Here is a 16,234-nt window from a genome sequence, read left to right on the forward strand (position 1 = left end):
GTTGGAATATCCCCACCCCCCGCCCCCCCAAAAAAACAAACCAAAGACCAGCATTACTCTTTTTCTTACTCCAGTAAGAAATAATAATAATAATTATAATTATTATAATAATTAAAAAAGATAAAGGGGAAACTACTGTAAACATCGATATTTAAAAATGTCTCCCTTTGCAAAGCAAGCATGCTGCTAACCTAGTATCTATAGACTGGATTCACTTAAAAAAAAAAAAAAAAAAAAGGCAGCTATTTTACACATACATTTAAACACAACAAAAGTTAAAAAAATATTTGTCAATTGTAAACACTGGAAAGAACAAAAGTTGGCAAAAATTAACATAAAATTTAAAGAAATGTAGAGTCTGAATACTGCAAATTGAAATATATCCCCCGAAGCTGCAATTTTGGCATTCTTCCTAAAAAAAAAAAATAACCCCCCAAATAAATGTCTAATGTGGAGAACAGAATTCAGCCACAAAGAGCCAAGACACTTTGCATACTGAACAAATACAAGGTGAACAGAAATTATAACTTATTTATGAGGCTTTACATATTTCAAACTCGACTGAAAAGTATAAAAATAAATTGTGGACTTTGTTCATTAAGGACCATCTGTACCAAGTAGTCAAGCAGTACAGCGGTTATATCTAGTATACTAACCAAGGAAAGAACAGGGTCTTTTTTTCTTTCTTTTTTTTTTTTTTTTTTTTTCCTTTGCCTAAGACTAGTTGATTTTGAGCTCCTCAGCGATGTTTTAACTGGTATTTGCAGTTTTGCTTATTTGAATAAGCAGGGTCAGCTAAGCCCTGGTTTGGTTGTGGGTTTAACCCTGTTTTTAAAATGTTTTACTTTTTAAAAGCAAGTGCACAACAAATAGAACCTTTCTAAAAATCTTTTTAAAAAAAAAGAAAAAAAGAAAAAAAAAAAAGAAAAAGAGAGAACCCCCCCCCCGTTTATGCATTTTCTGTTTTGTTTTGTATTTTTTTAAAAAAAAGGCAACAGACACTAGAGGAATGAGATGTGTGTTGTGTTTCGTGTTTTAAATGCTTGGGTGAAGTTGTTCTGTCATTTTTTCATCTGTCGCTGATCATGCTTTGCTCTCATTTTCATTTGTTTGTGTGGCTTCGTTTGGGACCGTCTTGACTTCTGCTGGAGGTGTCTTAGTTTCCGTTGCTTGCACTTCAGATTTGTCTTCTACTGGGGTTTTCCTGAGGAAGAAATCACCAAAATGGCAGTTTAGAGACAGAAAAATATTGACCATCTATGGTGAATTAGTGATAAGAGTATGTTTCTGGAAACATTCAAACATAGCTCCTTGACAGATGCAAAGATAAATAAAACCACACTCCCCTCCCCTCCCCCACTCCCCACCAGCATTTAGCTCTAGGATTTCCCTCCTGAGTTAACACACAAGCAGGATCTGGCCTTAGGCGGCAGCACAAGCACAAGGTGTGCTGCAGTGTGAAATGCGGCAGGAACGAACAGGAAACCTTCACCCAATTGCAAAATAATTGGATTTTTACCATCGCTAATTACGTCACCCAAATGTCCTGTTGGAACAGACTGCCCCTCGAGCAGGAAATCTCTTTTTCTGCAGGAGCTCATTCTCAGAATTTCACAGGATGCAGAAGGAAAGGAAACACAAGTGGATTCTGTCAGATGCCTTTTTGCAAGCACACGGAAGGTCAAGAGCTTCACAGGCTGCAGTTCAGATTCATCAGCCTGCCCTTGGCTCTTGACTGAACACTGAGACACCTGCTTGTCCAACACTCCCTTCAGAGGCCGAAGCGCCACGTCTCTGTGGCACCCAGCAGGACAGGGCAGTAGCTTTTACCTGCAGGGAACTGAAGAGGTCTCTCTGTGCCCATCAAGCTGCCTGGCTCCCTCCAGCCCAACGGCATCTGGGGAGGCACCAGACATCTCTCTGATTTAGGAGAGGACAGGAGCACAGCACGGGAGATACGGAGACCAGGGCCTTAGGATGAGTAAGAGTAAAACAGCACGGGTTTTCACTCTGCTCTGCAAAAAAGTCTAACTTTTGGCTCTATGATGGCTGCCTGACTTCTCTTCTGGAAGTGTGAGCACCATGGTAACCACAGTGTCAAAGCAAGATAACCCAGGCCCATACCTTATTTTGGATGAAATGCAAAGCTTTCAGAATGAGGCAATTTTCCTGGAGAGATGAGGGTGGAAGAAGTTCTAACCAAACCTGTCCCTTAGGAAATGTGGTCCCTGTGGTTGCTGCAGCACAGCTTAGAGGTATCAGTGTGAGCTGCAAACCCGGCTCAAGAGCAGCTGCTTAAGTCCTGGCAGCAATCTGGCTGAGACAGTGTAGGGCCCCGTGCCACCAACATGCCTTCCCTTCCAAAAGCCCAAGGTGTGGTGTGGACTCTGCCTTCTGGGAGCTTCTCCCAGACCAAACCTCAGCTGCCCGTTCAGGAGTCTTTTTAGCTACAAGCACTGCCCCTGCTCAGGCCGGAAAGAGGAGGTGCTCCTTCTATTTGATTCTGCCTTTGTCAGCATGTGGAGTCCATACAGGAAGCCCAAAGGAACAAGGAACTTCAGTACTCGTGTCCTACAGAGAGGCTCATTCAATCAGCATTTTCCAAGCCTCTGCTCTAACGGCTCTGTCAGTACCACTGCCCAAACTGGCACACCAAGAGCGCTCCTGTCCACCATCTGCCTAACAGCTGAGGACCCTGGCCCCAGTTCATGCTGAGGACTTCAGGCTTTCACTCTCCAGTTACGGTGTTTCCTGCCAAACACCAGGTGCAGACTCATCTCAGCTGAGAAAAGTGCATGCTGGCCAGAGGGAATAAGGCTCCGAAGGACTTGTATGGCTGTCCTGCCTTGGGGCATGCTGGTGCTCTCTGAATGAGCCAGCTGGGTAAAAAGGTGACCAAGAATGGTGGATGGAGACTCATCGCTGACGAACCAGGACAACAAAGACACCACCCAGTTCTCCTGACCCAGCTGTGAGTGCTCCCCTTCTCTCAGACAGGATCTCTTTGCCTTACCCCTCTGCCTTACCCCGTCCCTTCAAGCACCAACCCAGAGGTATCACAATTAAGTTTCACACAGCACCACCTTCTGCCCTGCCTTCCACTGATGTCAATTCTGAATGGTTCCGCTGATCTGTTAAGAAATGGAATTTGGGTGGCTGCAGGAACTCACAGCCTCTGAGGACAGTGCTTCCTTTGCACCAAACCAAACTGCTTCCAATCTCTTTCACAAAAGAATAATCTATGATAGATAAAACTACAGAAAAGTATAAAGAATCACATGTTTATGATAAATTCCTGGGTTTGTCTTTTCTCTGCTGCCCTGGCACAGCCTATTCCTGCTTTCCTCCTGGACCTTTAAAGCCAAGCCCTGCTTAGTTGGTTCACTGGTGAGTTAGTTTGCTATGGAAAGAATGAGATTAGTTCAGAGAACACCCAACAAGAACACAGCACAAGCACCAGTGTACAAGAGAGACAGCACACAACCAACAGAAGATTAAAGGCAGCCATACTCGGTCTTTGCAGGTGCAGCAGGTACAGAGCTGTCTGCAGTGGAAGAAGCGAGCTCGCGAGCTTGCCCGCTAGTCACACTGGCAGGAGTAGTAGTGCCAAGAGCTGCAAAAACATCCTTTGCAAGATCAATGTCTGGTGTCTTGAAGGTCCCTTCGTCCATTTTAAAGTCCTCATTCTGGGAAGGGTTTGTGGTGCTGCCTGAAGCAGCCTCGCTCTTCACATTGCTTGGGTTCTTGGTTGTCTCTGTTGGGCTCTTCACTGTGCTGGGCTGCACAGTTTCCTTCTCGGGGCTCTTGGTGCTTGAGACCTCCTGCTTGGGCTCTGATGGAGCTGAAGGGCTAGTGAGGTTTGCAGGGCTTGGGGCAGCTGCCTTGTTACCAGCTGCTGCTTTGGAGGTCTCGGCCACGTTAGCGACAGTGCTGGGGCTGAGCACTGCGCCTTGGTTGGACAGGACACTTGAAGACAAATTATTAGCAGCTGGAGTAGAGCTCGGGGTGTCGCTGAGATCGACAAGGGGGGCCACTTTGGGGGTAGAGGAGGGCGGTGGTGAAGAGACTGAGGCGGCTCCCCCTTTGGCTGGAGTAGCCTGGCCAGGCGACATGGAGTTGGAGTCGGGAATGGCCGCGGCTGGCATGGCAATACTGGAGGTCAGTGTGGTGGTCTCACTGGTGGGGCTGTTCTGGGCTGTGGCAAAAGTTTCAGTGATAGTGTCAGAGTTAGTGGTGCCCGTAGTTACAGAAGGCAGCATGTCCTCAACGGTAGCTGCGGTATCGGCGGTGTGCCTGTGAAGAGGACAGGAGTAGAAGAGAAATAGAGACAATGAAGCCCATAAACGACAGCAAGGGGAAGGGAAGCAGAGCGTAAGCATGAGGAGGCAGGTGGGTGGCACGGCAGCAGCAGCATGGCATGTGGTTACGACACAAACACAACATGGAGGCCGAGAAGGAGAAACTTGTCAGAGGTCAAATGTGCAAAGGGTAGCAAGGGCTGGCAGGGACGACTGAAGGACAACTAGGAAGAGATGGAAGAGCAGAGAGGACACAACCTTCAGGAATGGCTTGTTCACGCAGATTTTGGTTCAAGTCTTAGTCAATGTAACCCCACCGACTTGCACAGAATCTTCTCTTTTAGCTTAACTTCCCTCTCATCCTCTTACACCTAACCTTACAAGGAAGCTTTCTACAAATTTCCCAAGCTTGCAGCCCGGTGCCAGCTGTAACCACGCAACAATGTCCTGGCATAGGACCCCTGAATTCTCTCCCTTGTCTTGGCCATATCCATTTGCCAAGAAGTTTCAGATCTTCATCACACAGCATGGAATATTTTCTCATACACACACCTAATATATACACACACGTAACTTTGGGACCATGTTTTCTGCCCTGCAGAGCAGATTCATGTCTGCCTGTTGTTCTAGCTGGAATAAAGTCTGCTTTAGGACGTCTGACTAACTACGCTGTAGCAGCCATGCTATAGCACTGACTGGTGTGAGAAGTACACAGATGAGGCTGGAAAACACAAACAAGAACTCTTACTGCATGAGAAGGCAGCGTGCCTCCACCACAGGCTTACTAACTAAGAGAAAACCTTTGCAGAGGAAGCTAACTGAGCTAAAACCCTGGTAAGACAAGGCAAGAATATCATGACAAGATAAATCCCAGCTATTCTACAGTGAATCACTTCTGCATTTCCGTACTGCTTGTGGACATGGCCTCCTTTCTCCTCTCACCTCACACAGACTTCCAGCAGAGCCGTAAGAACAGTGGGCCCCACTGCTAACCTAATCCAAGTTGGTGAGACAACAAAGGTGGAGAAATCTGACCACACCACCACCGTGATGACTCTGCTGAAGAAACCCAACTTGTTCCATCAATCCCAAACCTGACCCAAACATTACCAAGCATTTCAGCAGCTTCCTGCAGTGAACTGCTGCTTTTATTACTCCAGAAGTTGTGGACACGTACTTGGAGGTCTCTAGAACCTCACGACTTTAGGAAACAGTTTAATGCAGGCAGTAGGCAACACTTAAACCTTATTGAAACTCTTAGCAGGGATTCACAGATTCAGGTCCTGAACAAAATCTGATATGACCAAAATTTGTAGGTAGTTTTCAGCCATCCCACGGAATAATCAGACTTACCATGCCTCCCCCAACATGCAGAGCACAGCTACTCTGCTGCTGTCAGTACAGCGGGCTGCTTTCACCATGGGGTGTTCACACACTCATTGGACATCGCTAGGGCTGAGCTCAGGCAGCATTCAGTGCCATCTCAGGTCTAACTTTTGCTCTGGATCCCTTACAACAAACCACGACAGGTGCTGGATCTACACACTGGACTGGATCAGCAGAGACAAGCCTTTCGAGCAACACTGCTTTATTCCACTTCCAGTGCTGGAACTAGGAGTCGATCGGGAAAAAGAGGAAGCGTTTCCTCACCAATATGTTGGGAATCAAGTATGAAGATTTTACCTGTCTTCCTCTCTTCCTCCCCTGAATCATGTGCATTAGAAATCAGGGATTAAGGCAACTAAGAGCACTGGACTGACACTGTGCTAAGATGGACTGTTATCAACATACTCTGGCTCTGTCAGTGGGGTGGTCTCGTTGGGCTCTGTGTGTTTTCCCCCGTCATGGTTGGGGGTCCGCTCCTCTTCAGTCCGCACTTCCACGATAGGCTCCTTGGACTCATCTTTCCTGTAACGAGGAAATTACATAAAAATGTTTCCCATCCACATTAGGGATCTTCCTGCAAAGACATACTTGAAATACCAATGGTGACTGACAGAAACAGGCTGGATTGGTCAGCAAATCATTTCTTTTTGTCACCCCTTCTTCCAGTTATTAGCTACAGTACAGAAGAACACTATGATGTCCAGCATATGGGTCACCCATTTGATAGCTACTCAAAGGAATGGGAGAAAAACTGAGAAATGTCTGAAAGAATCCTTTCCTGAACATAAAAAGCAGAAACAGCATGGCCCCAATTATTTTCAGTACCCTCCCAAAAGACATGGGAAAGCCAGAACTCCCTGAAACACGTTTTTTTTTCTAGAGTTGCTGCTGGGACACATTGCTCAACAGAAGGAGTGAGAGAAGTGATAACAGTACTCACGAAAAGGCGGCTTTGCCCTCCTCCATGTCTTTGCCCTTGGCTCCTGGTCCAGATTTGCCACATAAGTTGACAGCAATGCACATCAGCAGGCCACATTTGTTCAGGAAGTAGCAGGTGACATCCACAGCCACCAGGAGCAGCACAAAGATCACAATGAGGATGCCTACAATGGCAGCAGTGCCGAGGCCTGATGTAGGGCTAGTGCTGGCTTTAGAGACCAAAAGAGAAAAAAGAAGGCATCGTAGTTAAAAAAGGTGACTTGGGGCTAGCTATGGCTCAGATTTGGCAATACTTAGGTTGCAAGCATGGGAAGTCAGGCAGAACAAGGAGCAGTGTCATAGCTGGAAGCGAAGCCTGGGCTCTGGAGCATGACGTGCGCTGGTGGGACACAGAAAGTTGTGAAACACCAGTGAGGCCTGAAGGTCAGCTAGCCCCTTTCGTGGCATAAATGAACCCGGTGCAACCAGCTATGCAGCGCACAAGCTTCGTTTTCACAGGGGTCGTGCAAAGCTGCTGCCTGTCTCCCCACATGTTTTTGTTCCCAAGCAAGCACCTGTGTGAACAGGGACTCGTGAGCTCTGCCGCCTGAGATCAACTTTCACCAGCATGAAGGAGGCAAAGAGCGGCCCCTGGCAGGGACAGATCAGCATCTCTCAGGGTTCAGGGATGGGAACAAGGCATGCAGCAAAGCTGAGACTCACTCCAGGAAATAAATGACATTGCTGGAGGAACCAGGCTCGCCAAGATTCTCCCTTCTGCTCGCCTTGCTCTAACAATTACAGGCTGGGAAAGTCTGCTATCTTATTCAGTGGGGTGCTTGAAACAACCTGGTGGTGGTAGATCACCCTGACAAGAAGAACTAGCAGCTCCCTGAGGAAAGCTCCAGGTTAAACCCTGGATCCATCATCCACTTCCCCTGCCCCCGTGAGAGGCACATGCTTGCCTCCGAGCACAGAGGGCCCGGTGCCAGCAGGCTCCTCAGCAGATCAGTCGTGAGAGTACGATTTGTACCACTGAAACCTGAAGCAATTCTTTAAGGCAGCAGCCAGGCAGAAAGCAGCCAAAGCCACATGCAAGATGTGCATGTTCACATGCGCTGCAGTAGAGAATTTGGCCCAAACTCATGCCGCCAGCCAAAACTTACAATCTTCGACGATTTCAGTATTTGAATACAAAGGTGAGACACTTGTACAAGGCAAATCTCCACATTTACTACAGCCAAGACAATTCTGCAAGGCTGCAGGAGCGAGCCCTCTAGAGTCAGGCCAGGAAGCACCACCTGGGCACGGTGCTGTGCAGGCCAAGCAGCGCTAACACTGCCGGTGCTGCGGCCTGGTTGCAGCTCCCCCAGCCAGCATTAAAGAAAGGACACTTGAGGAGCTGTTTGGTTATTCAGTTCTCTCTAACCAGCTAAAACATGACCCGCAGAAGGTTAACAGAGGCCGGAGCATACCTGGCCCACAGGACTGCTATCCTAGCAAGAACTGAGCCCTTCCTGGAGGAAACTCTCCATACTCTATGAATTGGTTGTGGTTCACAGTCTGCCAATACCCTCCTTTGCTCAGTGATATTCCAACGTGTACCTAAAGGACGAGGTGTTCCTGAGCCAAAAATCTAAAACCCCGCCTCAAATCTCACCCCCCAACACGCCTCAGGACTTACAGACACCGTTATCTGCCGTATCACAGGCAGCTTCAAATAGCTGGGTGATGTTACCTGCGGTCAGGCTCTGCACGAGGCATGGCCTCAGGTTCTGTTGGTCTCTACAGGAGGGGGAGGTGACTTCTACTGTGCATTTGACTTGTTTTTTGTGTAGTCCTACTGTATTACCTCCTCTCCTGATAGGACGTGACAGCAGAAATGACTGGATATGGATCAGGGTATGGGGAACAGGCTAAAGGAGGAGGCACACCCCTTCCTCCAGTAAGACCCAGCTTTCCAGAAGTGAATCAGAAATGAGAGAGAGAAGTCACAAGCTGCTCGTGTCTAGTCCACAGACTGCTGAGCCGACCAGGGAATGTTCTACCAGTATTTTGGCTTAGGTACAACCAGCAGCCCAAGCAACCTTCTAGAGAAGCAAATGGCAAAGGCAGGCAAGTTGTCACTCTGCTGACACTGTCCTGGTCACAGCAGCTGCCTGTGCCAAAACCCAACCTCCACCACATTTCCTCAGCTGTGGGACTGAAAAAACTCCTCTGCCTTTTCCAGTAGACAAAATGTCAGCAGCTGAGAGGTGCTGAAGGATGCCTGGATAACACACAGGGTTGCCCATGTAGTACTAACCTTCAGACAAGTGTTTCTGACTTCCTGCAGTGAGCAAAGGCCTGTGCACGTCACAGAGCTTATCCCTGATGCTTGTGGAGACAGCTGACCAGGATCAGCACGTTCATCACTGTCCTTGGAACCTGATATTTTTCTTTCAATTAAGATGTGATTCTCTTCATTTCTCATGCATTTTTACCACTGGATGCCACAATCCCCAACCACTTGGAATCCCTTCTTTGCTGAAGAGCCCTGCAAAGCATCCCTTGACCTGTGAGGCTAAGTGATGTTGACTTTGGCACATGGAGAGATTATTTCCAGGGCTCTCAGAAAGAGGGTCGTTCCTTTTGCTGCTCTTTTATTCCTTAAAATCAAGAGGTGGGACGTCCTTAGCATGAGGTAGGTAAGTGTTGTTTCACTTTGTAACACTGAGAAAAACAGACTCCAAAAGGAAAGTTTTTTTTTTTGTTGTTTATTTTATTATATCTAGAAGTCCCTCTGAGGCACGCAGGGCTGACACTTCCATCACAAGTCCTTTAAATGCTTGGCAAAATGTCTGTGCCACTGAGCAGCCCCTGCCAGCACCCTGCAGGGAGCTGCATAATTAAATGAATGAATGAACCTGTGATACATGCAGGAAGTGAGGGGGACATACATTTGGTCTTCTAATGTATTCAGTATTCTTTCATGGATTATTCAATAGTTAACACAATCCTGTTCCCAGCAGCTCCTGGAGGAAAAACTAAGGATGTGTCAAACTTCTCATCTATAACATCTTTCTGGGAATGAGTTCTGTGTCATACTACTAAAGATGCATAAGGGAAAGCACCACCCCTGGGCTACACAGTCATACTTTCTCAATGCACCTCCTAGGTATACCTCATCCCAGGCCATCACTGCTGGAGGGGCACAGAGCGAATCTTCTCACAGGATAGAAACCCTCTTCTGGGGAATTCCATTCAAACAAGATTCCTACTCTTGGCTTCCATTCTGCACCTGCTTTTTAAGGCCTATCAGTATCAACTACAAGTTTCTTAGGTCAGGAACTTTCTGTGGCATAAATCACATCGACAGCCTTATTGCTACTCTGCCCAGACAATGCTGCTCACTGCACATGACCCACTGGACCGGTGAGGACTGAAAACCCAAGCCAGGGCAACCAGCCTTAGTCTCTGGATCACAGCCACCATGTCTGCTTCCTCAGCAGGCAGTGCAGTATTTTTTTTTCAAGTGATTTAGGGTTTACACATCGTATGGGAGTTGGGCAAACTGCTTTATGTTAACAGGATGGAACTGACTTCTGCCTCAGGCAGGAGTCAGCGTTTGCTGCGCCACGGGAAATCAAAAGGTTGAGGCATTCCCAAGGGAAGGCGGGCTGGCCTCTTACCAGTTCATTTCTGCAATACCCAGCACATATGTAAGCAGGGACACAAAGAGCTAGAGATGGAAGTACACCTCTCTGGTGCATCAGTATGAGTAATGGGGAAAAACTCAGGAGTATCAATAGTTGCTGTTCACTACCAATGCTGAGGAATAAGGCTAGTCAGGGAAATTAAAAAAAAATAAATACATGACTGAATTGAGAAACTCAGCCAATGTAACTTAACAAAAGAAATGTGCAGGAATGAACTAGGTGAGAGTAGCCCTAAAAATACCTACATGCAGCAGAACGGCACATACATTAAGGCACTTTATTTGAGAAAAGATACAACAAATTTCAAAAGCTGGCAACAGAAGGTAGATGAGCTCAGGCTAGAAATAATGCATGAAATTTTTACAGAAATCCCCACAAGAGCAGAACGTCATGTCTTCCTCTACCAATACGGTTGCACATATCTGCTTTACTTACTAAACAGAGATGTTATGGAGATTATTAAGCACTACTGCAGAACAGGCTGTCTGCATACTCACCTTGCTATTTAGGATTAGTAAGAGAAAGCAAAAATGGATGAAAAATGGTTCCTGTTCCAAGTAACACTTGCTGCTTCATGCACAATGACAATAGCAGGTTCTCCCATCTGTGTCTGTGTGTTTGTGCACAGAAATACTTGTGCATTTCTGTGAATCATGTTTGGGAAGCAGAGTATGGCATCTCTGATAGCCCTTGGCAAGCATGAAGATCTGTAGCAGCAGCAGACTCTCTACTTCACAAAAAAAGCAAGCAAAAAAAAAACTGCAACAAAACCAAAAACAACCCCCCGCCCTGCAAGCATCAGGCCCCACGTAATGACTGATCTTTCTAATTGCAACGTGTGCAATGGAGAAATTGCCAGACTTGTACTCCAAGGCCCAGTGATGGCTCCATGATTTGATCTGCAGCCTCAATTTTGCTTTTCTCTAGGTTCCATTAGCTTCCTCGAGAGGCACTGAAAACACTTGCGAAGGGAACGTGAACAAAAACCTCCAGGTTTACAAACTGAAAGCCTGGAAACTGCTGCAGGTATCGGAGCTTTTATGGAACTAGATAACCTGCAAGGCTTTTCCCACACCAAAGGTTAGATATAATTGAGAAAACATGCTGCTGTGAAGAACAACAGATACAGATGTTCAAGCCTAGCATCAGTTCTGTGTTATGCCACTGATTTTCTTTGTGACTCTAAGCATTTATGAAAAAGCAAAGCTTCAGACACTGCGTACTAGATACAACTGCCAGAGGTCTGCTGAAAGCAATATAACCAACAGTTTGTATCGAAGACAAGCCCTGCTGTCTTTCCTTCTGCCTTGCAGAGGAATCCGGATAGACTGGAGCACTGGGCAGTCATCAGTGCGATGAAATTCAGCGAGGGTAAATGCCGGGTGCCGCGCCCAGATCAGAGCAATGTGGGACACAGGCACGGCCTGGGAGCTGAGTGGCTGGAAAGCAGCTCTGCAGAAAGGGTCTGGGGGTGTTGGCTGACAGCAGGCTTAATAGGAGCCAGTACAGTGTCCTGGCAGCCAAGAGGGCACAAAGAGGTGATTTTCCAGCTCTATGTAGTGCTGGTGCAGCCTCACCTTGAATACTGCATGCAGTTCTGAGCTCCACAATCTAAAAAGGCTGGTAAGGTCCTTGAAAGTGTCCAGAGGAGGGCAACAAAGCTGGTAAAAGGGCTGGAAGCCATGTCCTGTGAGGAAGGCTGAGAAATCTTGGGGTAGCAGGACTGCAGAAAAGAAGGCCAAGAGGTGATCTCACTGCTCTGCAGCTTCCTGAGGGCGGCAAGTGCCTCTGTCTCCTCTCTTGGAATGGGTTACAGCACAAAGCTGCGCCACGGGAGCTTCAGACCAGATATGAAGAAAAATTTATTTACTGTGAGGGTGGTCAAATACTGCAATGGGCTCCCTTGTGAGGAAGCTGGTGCCCAACGCCTGTCAGTGCTCAAGAAGCATTTAAATAAGGCCCTTAGCAAAATCCTTGAATTTTTGGGTAGCCCTGAAGTAGTCAGGCAGTTGGACTCACTGATCTTTGTAGGTCCCATCCAAGTGATCTATTCTAATTCCAATCTGTCTTAGGGCCCTTTTGTGTTTAGGAAGCAGGAGCATAAACCTCTTCTAATGCTACGCTGGGAGGGCTCCTGTATAACTACAAAATAATTACAAGTCTCCTCAGAGGCCCTTTTGGTTTCGTTAGCATGCGGATACACTTCTAACAGAGCCTGCTGCTGTCTTGCAACCACAGGAAATGATCTGCAGCCAACCCACAAACTCATCATGAAGCTACACTGAACGTGCTATGCTGTCAGTGAAGCTCTCCAGCATGAAGTGCTGCAGGACAGCAGTCCCTAAAAACTGCTGAAACCTGCTGTGCGACTGGCTAGCTCCACAAGTTTGGAACCCACTGCATCAGGACATAAAAACCACCGAGCACTTCTGTTTTCCAAGGTTCGATTCCTTCTATCATAGCTACAAATAACCCTTTTGTCTCTGAACACCCAGAGGAGAGCCCTGAATCAGGAGACATCTCCCTCCTTTCTTCTTCAAATCATATCTTTCCTGCTCTGACCCTCTGGCCCAAGGGATCATGAGTAGCTGCAAGAGGAAAGGAAGCCAGGCTACGTACAGAGGTTGGGAGAATAAGGGCAGATCTGCAGAGGAATGGCCTTGTTTTTGCTCTATTTTCAGGTTTTGCATTCCAGACAATGAAACTGGGCCAAGTTAATTTCCTGCAATTGACTTGGGCCCAGAACTGTTTCTTTTCTCGGCTGGGAAGAAAACCCTGCGATTTTCATTAACTTTCAAATCTCCTCCGCTAGTTCTGGTCTCATAAATTCTAATGCACGACACAAATTGACATTTCAAATCTTTCACAGACTAGCAGTAAGAGTAATGTAAGAATCCTTACAGACCTCATGTTGTTGGTGCTAACCTACTTTGTCTGTGTGCATTTTGTAAAGGAATTTTGCTGTTGCTATAAAATGCAGGAAGCATGGAGCATATTATTCAGCTTCAGGGATTGGCACATTTGATTAAATTCCACTGATCTACAAATATTTTAAGAACCATTCATTCCACCCTACAGTTAAAATGATTTAGTATTTAATCAAATTAACATTTAGACTCTTGATATCTCTAAATAGTTTGCAGGAGCCCAGAACAATGAAGCATACAATAAAAAAGCATCTCTGTACAAAAATGCACCTCTGTAAAAATGTAGAAACTTAACAACTAAGTGGGAGTACAGGTGCTGGAGTCCCATGGGCCAAATAAGATCCTACAAAGCTCTGCAGTTCATCACACACACGGAAGCACCTCTTCTAAAGCCTTCCTGTAGGTTTGAGTTATTCCACAGAACATTTACTTGCAAAACTGTATGTGTGTAGGAAATCCAAGTGCTTAAACCTCTTCTGGGTCCAGATCTGAATCTCTGTCTCATCTCCAAGTCCACAAAAATAGCATAGGCTTTTCCACAAGCTTTTTAATACTTTGTTCACATCAAGAACAAGACCTGGAATCTTGTCCAGTTCTGACTGTCAGACCCTCAAGGATCTAACATGTTACAACCCACGTAAACAAGTGGTGAAAATACCTCTTATGCTCCTTATTCTTGCAAACAGGGGGATGGGAGCTCTTTCTGTATATTTTCTGTATCGATTGTATTTTCAGCTGAGTAGGGGATTCATTTCCAATAATTTGAGCCATGTTAATGATCTGGGCTTTGCTTAGTAACTACAGGGAGCAGCCCATGGGAAGGTAACGCACCTCCTAAGTCTTGAATAGGAAGAATGGCTTCTGGAGGTGCTGCTCTCTCTTCGCCCAACGGTTATGAACAATACCAGTTCGGGCAAGATCATTGTAATACTCTGAGTTGGATGCTTACCCTCACCTAGTAACCTGTCTGTGGATAAAGAGAAATCCACAGGACAGGCTGGCATCAGATCTACAGACGAGCTTAATAAGTTCAGCTAGGTGGAAGTTCACGAGTTGTTAGAATTACGATTACTTGAGCTGTACTTCAGTAACACTAAGGTGTAAACTCAGGAGATCAAACAAGTCTGCTACACTCTAGAATACCGGAGGCAAGAATGCGTTGCATTTTTGTGTGTGGGTTTTTTTTGTTTTGTTTTGTTTTTAAATAAGAACTCCACATGCTTTTGTGAGCAATGCCTGCAAAAAGTTTTCATTTATAATTTAGACAGACAAGAAGTTCACAAATTGTCATGAACAAGGTCTGAATAAACACAGCGGACTCTTATGTGCAGAGCATAAAATGCATAGTTAGACAAGACTGATGGCAGGGTTTGTTCTCTGTCCCTCTTAGCACTTTGTTAGAAAGATTAATGCCAGTCTGGACAACTGATAGAATTTGAGACGTTCTATACAGACAGCTCAATACCTCCATCAACAATTCATTCTTTTCAACCCCAGGCCCATGTACAGAGAAAGAGACCTAGATGGAGAGAAAGCCCTTTTAAAAGAGCAACACATCCAAATGGATTTCCCATCACAAAAGACAATTCATGAGGGGCACAGAGTTTTGATGTTTTGTTGGTGTTGTTCTTTTTGAATAAAAACAGCAAAAAAGAAAAAGTCACCTGAAATTTGTTCATCAAAATGCAATACACAGAACTCGGTAACAAAGCTGCATATTTACACCATGGATTAATCCTGTCTGATAGCGTCACATGCACAGTTAACCGTGAATATGATTAAGGATCAGTAATAATAATCATTTAGATCATCAGGTCACTTGATCCAAGCTAATCCTTCCTGTTAAAATGGTGAAGAAAAAAAAAAAAAGGATCTCTCTGTGAAGTTGGTAATACAGTAAGTGGAGGACCAGAAGACATTAGACAAGCATCCATTGCAAACTTGTATGTTTTTGGGCTGTATTACGCCCCAGAGGTCCGCTATGGGTCAGGAGATATTTCACTGCTCACAAGGGGCCAGGGAAGTCCCAAGGACTGAACCACACAGAAGGGGAAAGAAAGAAATGTCTTCAGTGCAATTCCCACGAGATGTTTATATTCAGGCCACCGCGTCAAGAAAACTTTCCGACAGCCATCAATTTGAACCCACTTGCAGAAGCCCGCAGAGAAATATGGGCCAGCAATAGGATTCCCTCTGGCAAGTTTTCTTCCCTTTCTCGGTCTGCCAGGTTAGATTTGTGGGTGAGGCTTTAGAGAAGTTTTGCACAACACAGTGGTGATCAGCACCAGATGTGTGGACAGATCAGTAAAGATCAGTTTGCATGGGGTTTTTTGTTTGTTTGTTTTTAAAAGGCTTTCAATATTGTACCTTCTTATGAGAAAAAAAAAAGCAAGCAAACAAAAATATCTTCCTTTACATCCATTAAAAAGGACAAATTCATTACAAGTAACAAAAGATTGTTAAAACACTTGGCTTAGACCATTTTTCCTCATTACAAAATTATTAACTCTTTCAAATTAAAGATTCTTGTTTCCTCCTGAACTGACAGGATCCTCTTAAACAAAGTTATCTGCTTTCACACCTTGGCAGGACCCAGGCCTTTTCAAGCAAATATTGCTTTATTTTAAGTTTCTAACAGAGCAAAAGCAGAGTCACTGCAGAAAGAAGCAATGAAACAAAGGAAGACGACGTTGATGGACTTCCCAAGGTCGCTGCAGGTGCCAGACAATGGTTCCCAGGAGGGGAAAATATGGTTGTTTAAAAAGCAAATTTGGTGCATGTGGCAAGCGTGGATGTGTCCCGTGAGATCCAAGGTGACATGTATGACGACAGACATAGGAAAGGAATAAGGGGGAGAGGGGGGAGGGAAGAAAGGATGAGGAAGAAAGAAAGAAAGAAAGAAAGAAAGAGAGAAAGAGAAAAATAGATAAAAAAAAATTAGGTCATAAATATAGAAAACATAAGAATCAAAGGTTTATTTAATTTAGTAAATTAAAATGGCTAAAGG

The 16,234-nt window shown here is 45.5% G+C and overlaps 1 protein-coding gene across 9 annotated transcripts in view; it reads right to left on the bottom strand.

Annotated features, from left to right (window-relative positions):
- Positions 1-897: 897 nt before the first annotated feature.
- Positions 898-16,234, bottom strand: part of NCAM1 (neural cell adhesion molecule 1) — a 102,719-nt gene continuing 87,382 nt past the window's right edge. For 3 of the 9 annotated variants that reach the window (XM_072027751.1, XM_038167530.2, XM_072027750.1), the window contains 4 exons: positions 6,625-6,832; positions 6,090-6,206; positions 3,511-4,293; positions 898-1,204 (listed from right to left, as the gene is read on the bottom strand). In XM_072027751.1, coding sequence (XP_071883852.1) covers positions 1,084-1,204; positions 3,511-4,293; positions 6,090-6,206; positions 6,625-6,832 — 1,229 coding nt within the window. In that variant the 3' untranslated portion in view covers positions 898-1,083. Of the gene's footprint in view, positions 1,205-3,510; positions 4,294-6,089; positions 6,207-6,624; positions 6,833-10,563; positions 15,939-16,234 lie in introns of those variants that run through there. The other 6 variants (XM_072027756.1, XM_072027755.1, XM_072027752.1 and 3 more) reach the window with 2 other exon arrangements.

Source organism: Anas platyrhynchos, chromosome 25 (genome assembly GCF_047663525.1).
Source record: "Anas platyrhynchos isolate ZD024472 breed Pekin duck chromosome 25, IASCAAS_PekinDuck_T2T, whole genome shotgun sequence".
In the NCBI taxonomy this organism is placed as follows: domain Eukaryota; kingdom Metazoa; phylum Chordata; class Aves; order Anseriformes; family Anatidae; genus Anas; species Anas platyrhynchos.